The sequence below is a fragment of the Asterias amurensis genome, chromosome 4, assembly GCF_032118995.1.
Source record: "Asterias amurensis chromosome 4, ASM3211899v1".
NCBI lineage: Eukaryota > Metazoa > Echinodermata > Asteroidea > Forcipulatida > Asteriidae > Asterias > Asterias amurensis.
The window spans coordinates 12,765,405-12,777,936 of NC_092651.1; the positions used below are offsets into that span (position 1 = coordinate 12,765,405).

Sequence of the window (12,532 nt, forward strand, 5' to 3'; positions counted from 1 at the left end):
TACCCAAACCTTGTAAGAGAGAGCTTTGCCTGATACCGTAAGGGAGGAAGGCAAAATTAAACAACTGGTAATTTGTCGTTGAACTGTAAATACAAGACGGTTTGACCCCAGACTTACTGCTACTTTTATTTGGCATTCATCCCTAACCATTTATTTGATAATGACCTCAACTGACCTTTGCCATTCCTATGGAACTTGCGTTGAGTTCTGGTAAGCCATGATTGGTTTTGTCACCTCTTTCCCAAATGCCATAATCCTGTCAATCAATAACAACAAATCTACATTCAAAACACACCAACAACAAATCAAAAAAAAAAACAAAAAAAAAACTGAAGTACAATCAACAGTAAGCAAGAAGACTGGCCAGCGACTGCAACTTTCAATTGTGTCTTTACCTAGAGACAAAACCAACTTGATTTTGTAATTAATACTGTGGAAGACACAACAAACTAACTGCATGTAGTTTGTTTAAATCTGTTGGACTGAGAATTGCACTGGTAAACCGATTATTCATAACATGACTTTTGCATACCACCATTATCAGAGTCAACTATTTGGAATCAGCCAACTGGTTATGGTCCCAATTGCTGGTTATTGATATAAGTTTAAATAGCACATTGCAGAAAGGTCCAGTAATAAAAAAATATATAATTTTGATCCAAGTTTATTCATACAACAATTTAAGTTTCTGTATGGTGTTGGATTTTGTTGACGTGAGGGAAACCAATTTTCTCAGTAAATTTTCAGTTCGTGAATATACTCACTGGTATGCGATACGAATGCTCAATGTAGAAGACTAGATTCTGAATGAACGCCACTTCATCAAGAGTGAATATGATCTGTAAACCTGCAGAACGAAACAATAAAGAAGATTTCATGGTCAGCTTTTGTTTACGGAACTTTTTTTTAAACTTAATTACATCTCCCTACATGTATATGGCCATTTGTCTACAGGATAGGACTAAAAAGTCGAACACTGTATTCCCACTATTTACAGTCACAAAATAACAAATAGCTATGTCCCAACCCTAATAGAACTAAACACGCAAATAATCTTCATCCAGTAGTCTACCACTCCATGATCTATCAATGGGGTGTCATGGCTGAGTGGATAAGAGTGGGTTCGAGTCCCGGTCGTGAAACTTGTGTCCCTGAGCAAGAAATTAACTATTATTGCTTCTCTCCTACCAGGGGGGTCAATGGGTACCTGTGAGGGCAGAGATGGTTCCTGTGATTGATTTAGCTTGGTAGCTCAAATTTGTTGCACAGGCTGTACACTCCCAATAGAGCTGAGATGGTTGAGGAATGAATTGAATGACCCAGTGACCGGGCTAATGTTCGAAGAGCTTTGAGACGCCCTTCAAATGTGTAAAGCGGTATATAAAAACAATTAGTATTACATTATTATTATTATTATCATGAAGAACCTACCTGATGCAGTCATCTGTGCCAGCATGAGGAGGTACAGAGAGGTGGCGTCTATCTGCAGGTGTCCCCATTGGTGATCCCCGACACACGTCTCCCCCGTTGTGGTGTCATACTTTGCATGGAGACAGTCATCGAGGCTCTGTGATTTCTTAAAGGTCTCCACTTTCTTGACTTGCTTCATCATGCAGATGAGAAGCCCTCTCATGAGCTTCACAACATGCTGGGTACAGTAAAGGGATAGATAACATTACAATTTCATACAGATGTTAAACACACTGGACACCTTTGGTAATTGTCAAAGACCAGTCTTCTCACTTGGTAAATCGCAACATGCATACAATAACAGACCTGTAAAAATTTGAACTCAATTGGTCGTTGAAGTTGCGAAATAATAATGGAAGAAATAATACCCTTGTCACACGAAGTTGTGTACTTTCAGATGCTTGATTTCCATTTGAACAGAGTTAAGCATTGACAAAAAGAAAAGTTTTGAGTTACGATTTGAAGTTGGTATTTCCTGCAAATGGCTAGGAGGGAGCTACATGTAGTTCCAATGGTGTGGCCCTGAAACAGAAACTGATCAGTGTCCCCAGGAGCGTTGTGTCTGTGGAATGTGCAAGAGCCGAGTGTTGGTGGAGCGAAGCTGTCAAGTACATGTGTACATAGGTTGGTACGGATGAATGACTTCTTGGATGTACATGTATGAAGGTGAAGTGCCATTAAGAGAATGAAAAATGATAGATATTCCCTACCTGTTCCAACTCATAGGCCTTGGCTCTGTCCTCATCCAGGTCGGCCTGTTTCCTGTAGGCCAGTGCCAGACCCCACACTGCGATGATGCCGTAGACATTATCCCGTACCCAGGCATGCTGCACATCGGCGCTGGCTGGTAGCAAACCAGTGATTGGATTCTGTAAGGTTGTGACAAACATTGTAGGTTATTTTTTTAACTTTAGGCAAGGCTTAACTTTCAGGTATTAAACCCCTGTGTTTCGTCAACCCCTTTGTTCCAACAATCATCTTTAAAAAAATGACCCAAATGACGAAGCCTGAATGAGAAGCCTGTTGAGTGTTGGCAATTTTCCAGCAACATGTATTTTGTTTTATCTTCCAGTACGCGCTAATCCACCAATCAGAAGTTCGAACTACTAGGGAGATAAAAACATATATGCTACGAGCTCTGTTTTATATCCTACTTTTTAGTACACAGTGCATATTCTGAAATGTCATTTTGTCACGCTCCGTATGCGGACAGTGCAAAACTTACATTTTAAACTTTGTGGGCGTGAAATAACGCTCTGAAATTTTAAACTTTGCGCATTGCAAGTGAGACTGGAAGATAAATTTGTTATCACACGCGCACTCGTGAATTACGAAAAAAACATAGCGCGTCTGCATCCCATATCCAACTCGGCCTTCGACCTCGTTGGATATGGGACGCAGAAGCGAAAGTGGTTTTCAAAAGTGGTAAAAATTAAGCAAACCTGTTGACTAGCTGTCGAAATTTTACGTGCTTGACCATTTCACCCTTTTCATTCGAGCATGCTTCATAACCCTCTGGCTCTGCTGTCGGCAGGAGGGTTACGTTACCGCAACTAGACCATGACCTACATGTATGATGCCCCTTGTCTTGGCCTTGGTGCTCCTTCAAATGTTTCTTATAGACTTTAAAAACTACATTCAAACTAAGGAGGGTCTTCAGCATGTCCAGTTTAGTGCTCTTCACCAAGTACATTTTAAACTTTTAAAGCCATCGGACACTTTCGGTAAACAGTATTGTCCAAAGGCACACACTTCGTGTATCACAACTTATATACAAAAATAACAAACCTGTGAAAATTTAGGCTCAATCGGTCATCGGAGTCGGGAGAAAATAACGGGAAAACCCACTCTTGTTTCCGCGCGATTCGCCGTGTCATGACATGTGTTTACTATAATCCGTAATTCTTGATGTCAAGAATTGATAATTGTTTTAATGTTTTCTAAAAAAGGAAAGCATTTGTAGAATAATATTTCAGGAGAAGTCTTTTACCATTACCTTCTGTAAACCCTGTAAGTTATTTGTAAATCTGTGAACTTTTTTTTTTCTGTTCCGAAAGTGTATAATGGCTCTAAGGTCATTATTTGTGTGGGTACTTAATTGTACTAAAGCTTCCCAGCTAAAGTTCAAAAGCACAATTGGAAAACTTTCCATATCCTGCCACAACGTTCTCATTTATTTGTACAAAAATTGCTAAAAAGGTAAATTAGAGACTTAGTTTATTTTAATACCAAATAAAAAATGTGGTGGCAGGACATTTGGAAACCTTTTCGAAAAATAAATAAACAAAGTCAAGTGACGGAAAACATTCCGTATCTGTGTATCCTGCCACCACTTTTCATTAAAATTTACCAACCGGAATATCTCATTTGATTGACATGATTGAGTAACTAAATAAAAATAAGAATGATACTATTTTATTTCATAAGGAACGAAAAAGTGGTGGTCAAGATACCAGCTTACAACACGTACATTAAAGGCACCTGGAAATAGGATTTGTTTATTAACAATAAAACAATTTTTTGAGTAATTGTTTGTCACGATTTATATGTTAAAAAAATTAATTAAGTGCTTGGGGGGTTGACTCCGCCTACCCCTTTTGTGACGTAGGAAAAGGAAGACTTTGCCTCGATGCGTAGATAAACACACTTGCAAAAGTACATGTAATTCTAAGACGTGAGTTTGTACGCTGCGAAAAAGGTTTTTTTTCTGGCATTTTTCCGGCAATGCCGACCAGTTGTATTGCTGCTGGACGCAGCAAAACAACTAAAGATGGGGTCAGTCTTCATCTATTTCCTGCAGATCCCAAGTATAGGCGGTTGTGGGCTGCGAAAGTCAGATTAACTAGAGCAAAGTGGTCCGGTCCGACGTCTTTTTTAGCGCTATGCAGCGAACACTTCGAGCCGTCTTGTTTCGAATCCGGGATACACAACTCATTTGACATGACGAGAAGAGCAATTCTTAAACACGACGCCGTCCCAACAATTTTTCCAGCTAGTGGGAAATCGAAGAAGGTATCTGAAAGACATGACGAACCCAGAGGAGCATTTGCTTAACGTGAAAAAATTGGGGTAAGTTTGAACTTTGAGGGTATGTTTTTAGCTTTTGCCAAGTGACACGATTTTGTTTTTGGTACCGCATGCGATTCACCGTGCGTGCAGGTCCTATGTTACCGTCCGCACATTATACAGCAGCCATTGTGCTTGCGTGCAGTCTGCTCCGTGTCCGTATTTCTATAATTATACGTAGGCAGACCCACATCTTACAACCCATTTGGTCACTAAAAAGTCGCATAGTTAAATAAAAATAGCAGCAATAGCTTTTGTAAAAACCACTAGGCGTTCAACATGTTCAAGTTTCAATGTACGTATGTGTGTAAAATCGTGTCTAAATTTGTTTTGATGTGCCATGATCCCAGACGTAATGTACGGGGGCCTCTGACTACAAATTTTCTCTTCAAATATCGCGCCTTGAAATACGTCATGAACAGCGCCCTCTCGGGTCGGGGCCTACTCGTAAATTTGTAAATACAATCAAAACTAATATTTTTAAACCTTAGTTAACTTTTTATTCACATTCCTCTTGTAAAAATCATCATCGCTGTGACATCATCATGACCTACAATACATCATGGCGGATGCTGAGGAGAAGACCGGTGCGTACAAATTCTGACAATTCTACAAAAACGACAATTTACTGAGTAACGGAAATACGGGTTAGACTCTGAACTGTTCAAAACAGTCCAACTAATTGTTTCAACATAATATTAATCATTCATGTTAATAAATTCTTTTGTAAACAAAATACAAATGAATTAATAAGGAAAAGTAATGATACAGTATCTAATTTACTTCAATGAGATATCCCTTTTTGTAAAAATGAGTAAAAAAAGTGGTGGCGCCATACGGAAAGTTATCCATTAATAATATAAATCCCTATCTACATGTATATATATACGTGAAAGGTTTGCTTCACAACATGTTACTTAATACTGTCGTGGTTTGCAGTATCACGCACGTGTCACACTGGCTCAGTGGGAGTGTCGGTCAGTGTGTGCGGTCAGAATGGCACTGGCTGACGTTTTTGCCCAAGGAGAGGTACGTCACTACGTAGATTTAGTGAATGCAAATTATTAACTAAAAATAATTCAGGACAGTTGTCAGTTTTCCGTATTGTTTTTACCTGGTGAGAAAGGATGGTCTTTGTGACAAGTCGATGGTAATAGTCGAGACGCACGCCAGAGTTACTTCGGCTCCGCATAGTTAACTTTAATCCCTTTTGAAAAGGAACGAACCGTGTGAAGAAGACCACATTTTCACTTGTTTTTATCGTCTGCTGCCGGCCGGGCTGCAAATTTGCAAGTATATGGATGACCTGTGACCAGAAAATATTTAAAAACGTATAATTATAATTTACAATAAAGAAGAGTAAAATTATTTTAAAATAATAAAAGCTGTCACAAAATAACATTATATTACCTAAAATAATAGCATTTTAGGGGGTTTTGCTCATTATTGAAATTTAATTTGAATTATTCAACCGTCTCACAATTGTTACGGTGAAAGAGCCTACTGTGCCGAAGGATCTGATTGACGGTATCGTTCCCAGGGCATAAGATACTTTTGTTTGTACACTGTCTTACTTTTGTACATGAAAAGCATACACTTTTGGTCATGGGGGTCGAAGGAACTGTAGTGACGCTCATTTTGAGGTCGATGTGACTATCGACGCCATTTTTGTTAAGTTTACAGAATAAAAATCACGAAGGTAAGAACAAGTCGAGAAATACCGGTTTTCGTAAAGTCAAATAGAAAGATTTGTGCTTCCGGTATGATTGGGAAATATATGGAAATATATTTTACTCGCTGATCGTCTCAACACACATTTGCTCATTGAGTTAAAGGAGCCCAATATTCGGACATGATGATCCTGATGTAAAATTGTGTCTCTGGCTCTGTCTGTGAACAGATTTGCCCTTGGCTTTAATTCCCTTTATTTATTTAGGGTTGATATATTTTATAAGAGTTATACTTTACACAGAACAGATTGGCACATGGACTTTTAGAACATGTAGAACATTACAAACAAAGTATCATTATCATGGATGAGGCCAATTCGGTTTTTAGGAGGTCTCTTCTTCAATTCAATCTTCATCGATCATGTTCATATCATCATCACACAAATCAATACAATTCAAATTAATTACGTTTATTATAATTTAGGCCTATTTGTTTATTCAATAATTTCAATTTCAAGTTCAAACTTCAACTCAAGTTCTTGACAATACTGCTTGCTGCGCTTGCTCGCTAATAATATGTTCTTGATTCTTGTTCTTCCATTCAATCAATCAAGCACTGACTCAAAGCAAAAACGTTCTGCAAAAAAGTGTGCATTTTTTTGCATATTGCAAATGACCATGTCATGATCATGATGTCGTAATGGCATGGAGAAGATATTTTTGATTTTCGTGATAAACACTCCATTTGTTTGGAATTTGAGTGAAAATGTGCTTGTTGCAATGAAAGTGTTCAGTTCTTCCTGTCCACAAGTTACAATAAAAAGATGAATCATGAATGGTTGGTTTTTGTGTGAAATGGTGTGCACGACTCGTGGTGGTAAGTGTCAGAACAACAATGATGGGTCACTCAAGTCTCGGCACCATTTTCTCACAAACCATGTCAATTCAATTAAGGGATTTTAGGCCTATGACAGCGTGACTTTTTGTATTAACATTATGCACTCCCTATTATAGTCTTTTGTTAACATACTACATGTAGAAGAGGGTGTGTAATTATTATTATATTTGTATATAACTGTGTGTGTTAGCCCCATAGGCACCAAAGGTCATTGTTTTTTGGCAGTTTATCTTTCATTGTTTTATCTTCCATTATGACAGATCACCATGGGAGGAGATCACATATTTGGCAAGCTTGCCAAGTACAGGAATATCATCACATATTCCTTGTCACCCTACGAGCAAAATCCTTTTGCTGGGTACTTCCGCAAAGGCATCCCCAACATGTGGAGAAGGTTCAAGGGTCAGGTGTTCCGAGTTACACCACGTAAGTTTCTGTCGCCAAGATTTCAACCACTTAGTGGATAAATATTGTTTGAAGCTTAGCATGATGTGGATACGTAGGAAGAAACTATAAATAAATAGTAAACTTGCGGGTACAACCATGTGTAAATCTCTTTTGTGGGAGTGAAAAGAGCCGCTGTGGTCTCGACTTTTCGAAGAGTATACTCTGCTCGACTTCAGGAGAGAAAGACTAGCCTCAGCCAAATCTGGAGGCGAAGCCGTGGTTTGGCAAAGGTCCATAGTGGAACAGTGGCCATGGCATATTAGTTTATATTTGTATTGGAAACAAATTAGTTATGTATTGTATCTTTATTCTGTTTTCTTTTTTTTCCGTAGCTTTAATTTTCGCCTACCTGGTTTATAGCTACGGCAAGAACGAGAATGCGAGACAAAAGAGAAAGGATCCATCAGTGTTTGCCAATGATGAATAAAGGTCTCCAAGCCACCTCCAAAGATGTGTGCAACAGCAAGAATTAGAACTCCCAAGGACTAGAATCCATTTGGATTGAAACTGGAACTGGAACCCAGCGTTCATGAAAAACTATGCTTTGTTTTGTCACAGTGCACAGTTTCTCTGGATGAATTACTTTATCAACAAAATAAATCTTCAGCAAAAATGTTTAATAATGAGTTTACCTACATTCAGTAACCAAACACAGTGGCTTACTCAATAGACCATTATCATGGTGCAGCTATTTTAGTTTCCCCCCACTTAATTCAATGTAACCACACCGAGGCTGTAAGGACAAATAGTCAGGTTCCTTTTTGTGCAATGACTATTGTCATCCATTACTGGTATTGGATACAGGGAACCAAACCAAGATGGTGGTAGTATGGTACTGGTCTGCGATATGAGTCAGGTTGTCAGAGTTGTACAGTGAGATGTTCTATGAGACTAACGGTCTTAATTAATAGTATTTAATTTCTTTTCCGTTTAAGTGGAAATGATGCATCCATTGCATTGATTTGTTTTTTAATGGGATAAGTTTATAGATTGATTTAAATACAAAGTTCAAAAGCTATTAAAAAAAAAAATCCACATAACCAAAACAAAACTGTTCTACGAAACTCTCTGTTCATCAAAAAGCATAGTACACATCGTATCTTAAGAAATTTTGTAGTTCGATGAAGAGTTGTTTGACGATAGTTCTGATGTGAAAAGTAAAAAAAACAAGAAACACTACTCTGGAATCAACTTCCACATGTAGACAATTCAGTGAAGAATCACTACAAACATCAGTGTGTGATTTCAAGAAACATTGAAAACCTTTTAGAATTTGAATTCACTGATTAGGTTTGTGACATTTATAGAACTCGTTAGACGTACACCTGTACAGCCAAAATATCCTTCCAACTTGTTTTCAATCATAAAAGCTTATTTTCAGTTTGTATAATTTAAGAGTGAAATAAAGTGTTTGGTTTGTTCACAAGAAAAATGTGTTGGGTTATAAAATTATTTTGTTGTATTGCTACAAATCTACGGACCCTATGAGAACTAATCTAACATGTTAAATTGATCTAATATATTGAAGGCACTCCTACTTTACATTAACATTTTGAGTTCATGGGGATACAAACTTTATTGACATTTGTAAGAAATATTCATCGAATGTGGTGCTTATTTATATGTTCAGTGAACAGGTAGTTAATTGCCCAAACCAAAGTAAGCAGGGTTTACACTGCTTGATAAAGGGACAAGAACATTAGGGCGTTTATATTATACTAATGGGAAAAAAATCCGGGGGAATGTTAGTTTTGTTTTATCAGTGTTGGGGCGGGTCAAGTGTCTGCTGACTACTTATAAAGCGCTCGCCAGTACCAACCATCAAAGAGAATTTAGAAATGCATATTGTTATTATCTAAACTACTGCCAAAGTTACAAAATTAGTAATAATAATAATAATAATATCGAAGTCTTATATAGCGCACGTATCTACCAAACAAGGTACTCAAGGCGCTGAGTATATACAAACTTTCAGAAAGATAGGTACATGTAATTGCAGTGATGAATTGTGAGACCGAATTATTTAGCACCTTATAAGGGTTTACAAGGTGCTACGGCGCATTAAGCAGCCACAACCAGGAACACCGGGGCGAACCCCTTCTATTTTCGATAAGTGCACTGGGTTCGTTTACATGCGTTACACAACACGTGGGACCAACGGCTTTACGTCCCATCCGAAGGACGAAGCAATGGTTAAGTGTCTTGCTCAAGGACACAGTGTCACGGCTGGGGATTCGAACCCACACTCTGCTGATCAGAAACACCAGAGTTTGAATTCGGTGCTCTTAACCGCTCGGCCACGACACTTCCAAGTATTTCATTTCAAAGATAGCCAAATCACATTTTTGTTTATTTTGATTGCAGCAATCGAAATAAGGACTGTATGAATGTGCACCCTCCCGCCCCACCTCCCCTTTAATTTGCTGTTTTTCAATGAAAACCGAATCTGCTGTTTTTCATTTTGTGAAATGATCAGAGAGTGGCTGTGTGTGATATGCGGTGTTGAAAATGAAGGGATGGAATTTAATATGCTCTTACAAAAACCATTAATGTCCAATCCCTTTGAATAATTATAACGCGGAGCTTTAAAGGAACACGTTGCCTTGGATCGGTCGAGTTGGTCTTTGAAAAGCGTTTGTAACCGTTTTTTGTAAAATGCATATGGGTAGAAAGATGTTGTAAAAGTAGAATACAATGATCCACACAAACATGCCTCGAAATTGCGTGGTTTTCCTTTTACCTTGTCGACTAACACGTCGGCCATTTATGGGGGTCAAAATTTTGACTCCCATAAATGGCCGACCATGTTAGTTCGCACAGTAGAAGGAAAACCACGCAATTTCGAGGCAAACTTGTGTGGATTATTGTATTCTACTTTTAAAACATCTTTCCAACCATATGCATTTTATAAAAAACGGTTACAAACGCTTTTGTTATGACCAACTCGTCCGCTCCAAGGCAACGTGTTCCTTTAACCGACAGGGTGTTACCAAAAATAAGTCCAACTGTACTCGATATATAAACAACATTAAGAGGGGCTGTTTTCCAACGGATCCCCAATTAAATCTCGTCTATGCCTTTATCAATTCTATTGATGAAAAGCTTTATAGTGTCTGCACTGTGGAGGACAATGTCCATAAAACTAATAGAAAGAAAGGGAAACCATAAAGTGTTTTATTAAAGTGGACATTTTACTACAATACTCCGTCTCTGCTGTTTACAACGATGCTTTGAAGCTTTTTATTAACTAGTCCATTTATTTCATTTTGTCTGCACTCATGTGCACTTAATACAATCAATTGGCGACAGTCGCTTGATTATTATGGGTTGAGGGTTAATTCGAATCACACCCTCGATCAATTTCATCGGTTTTAAATTAAAAATAATATTTACAATTTAAAGGGATGTTAAACATTAAGTGTGGAGCCTATACACTACATTTTCACTTCGTTAAAAATGTTGATTGTCGTAAAACAAACAGGGGCGCCAACCTAAGTTCTCTATCAGTTGATTTCAGTATGTTAACCCATGACAACGTTTGTTGCGTAGAATGTGAGGTTGAAATGAACATCCACTCTTAGATATGTTTCTTGCGAACTTCAAGATTGGAATAATAATGAAAGTGGCATATAGCGTACATTATCCGCCACCCAGTGAAGCTCACGGCGCTTTAACATTCAGTATTTTCCTACAAGGAATTGGAGACTAAGTTTTTGAATTATAAGACAATACACAAAACCATGCAATGGTTTACAAGGTGATGTGGTGCAATATGCTGCCAATCAAACCAGGAACGCCGGGCAGACTCTTTCTCTTTTCGATAAATGCACCGGTTTCTTTGCGTTACACAAAACACGGGACCAACGGCTTTACGTCCCATCCGAAGTACGAAGCACCATGGTGAAGTGTACATGATTTGCTTTAAGGACACAAGTGTCACGACTTGGACACGAAACAGATGTACTTTTCCAAAACCCAATGATGTATACCACTCCTTTATGATATTATGTTTCTTGAAAACTAAAGGACTCGATAAACGTACTCTTCCCAATAGTGTGCCATGTCTTTATAATATAAATTCTTTGCAAACTATACAAAGAGGAAACGATACAAAGATGAATGTCTCTGAGTCAGTTATGTTATGATCTCTCGGAAAACATTAGTGGACGAAAACAAATGTTCCTGCAACAAATACAGTGATGTGCCAAACTCCTTATGTAAAACAGCAAGTGCAACCCTCAACCTAAAATGTGCAGAATCAGTATCAAGATTGACCGTTCTTTCCATTAAGCAATATGACATTATGTAAAAATCCCCCTTTAAACATTTCGCCCTGCATTCTTGATATCTCCTTCGAGGGCTACATGATTACCAAGGCCGACACACAGGCGTCATTACTGCAATTAAGTTTTTGTCTTAGTCTCCTAGTCATAAATCTTATGATGTAATTCAACGACTGTTAATGGGCTGCATGACCAGAGGATAACCCCGGGACCAAACGGAAATTGAATAATTCATTAAGATAGGTCTGCATTTTAAGGTACTGTAGGGGGTTTCTTGATCGTCCTTGCCCCAGTGAGCTATGAAACAATATGTAGACAATGTGATACAAGGTCAAGTTTAAGGCATGGTGCTAGGGTTTGGAAGAGTTCACCCATACAATAATGAAGTTGATTTACCATTTTTCATTCACAATTAACATTGTTTAACATTAATAAAATAAAACCACTTATTGTTCACCAATTGTATTGATTAAAGCGGTTATAGATTACTATTTTTATATATATATATTTTTTTTTTGTGGGGGGGGGGTGTATCAATGACTGACAGCGTGTCAGAACCAAATCATCTCATTTGAAAGACAAACCCAGGAAGGATGCTGCACAGAATAATGAATTAAACCAAAACTGCCTACATAGGAAATGAACAATTTGATGATAATGACGGCAACAGTTATGACTTAAACCTTATTAGTTAATAC

At 38.0% G+C, this 12,532-nt stretch overlaps 2 protein-coding genes across 4 annotated transcripts in view; one reads left to right on the forward strand and one right to left on the reverse strand.

The window, feature by feature from the left end:
• The window catches only part of LOC139936749 (probable phosphorylase b kinase regulatory subunit alpha), a 36,243-nt gene extending 30,427 nt beyond the window's left edge, over nt 1-5,816 (reverse strand). For all 3 annotated transcript variants that reach the window (XM_071931656.1, XM_071931657.1, XM_071931655.1), the window contains exons 1-5: nt 5,651-5,816; nt 2,181-2,339; nt 1,432-1,648; nt 765-847; nt 176-256 (exon numbers count right to left, since the gene is read on the reverse strand). In XM_071931656.1, the coding sequence (XP_071787757.1) occupies nt 176-256; nt 765-847; nt 1,432-1,648; nt 2,181-2,339; nt 5,651-5,728 (618 nt within the window). In that variant the 5' untranslated portion in view covers nt 5,729-5,816. The remainder of the gene's footprint in view (nt 1-175; nt 257-764; nt 848-1,431; nt 1,649-2,180; nt 2,340-5,650) is intronic.
• Nucleotides 5,817-6,124: 308 nt separating this feature from the next.
• Nucleotides 6,125-8,983, forward strand: LOC139936003 (cytochrome b-c1 complex subunit 8-like). Its single transcript, XM_071930697.1, has 3 exons — nt 6,125-6,235; nt 7,365-7,530; nt 7,884-8,983. Exons 2-3 carry the CDS (start codon nt 7,371-7,373, stop codon nt 7,976-7,978), a joined length of 255 nt encoding a protein of 84 aa, XP_071786798.1. The 5' UTR covers nt 6,125-6,235; nt 7,365-7,370; the 3' UTR covers nt 7,979-8,983.
• The last annotated feature ends 3,549 nt before the right edge of the window (nt 8,984-12,532 follow it).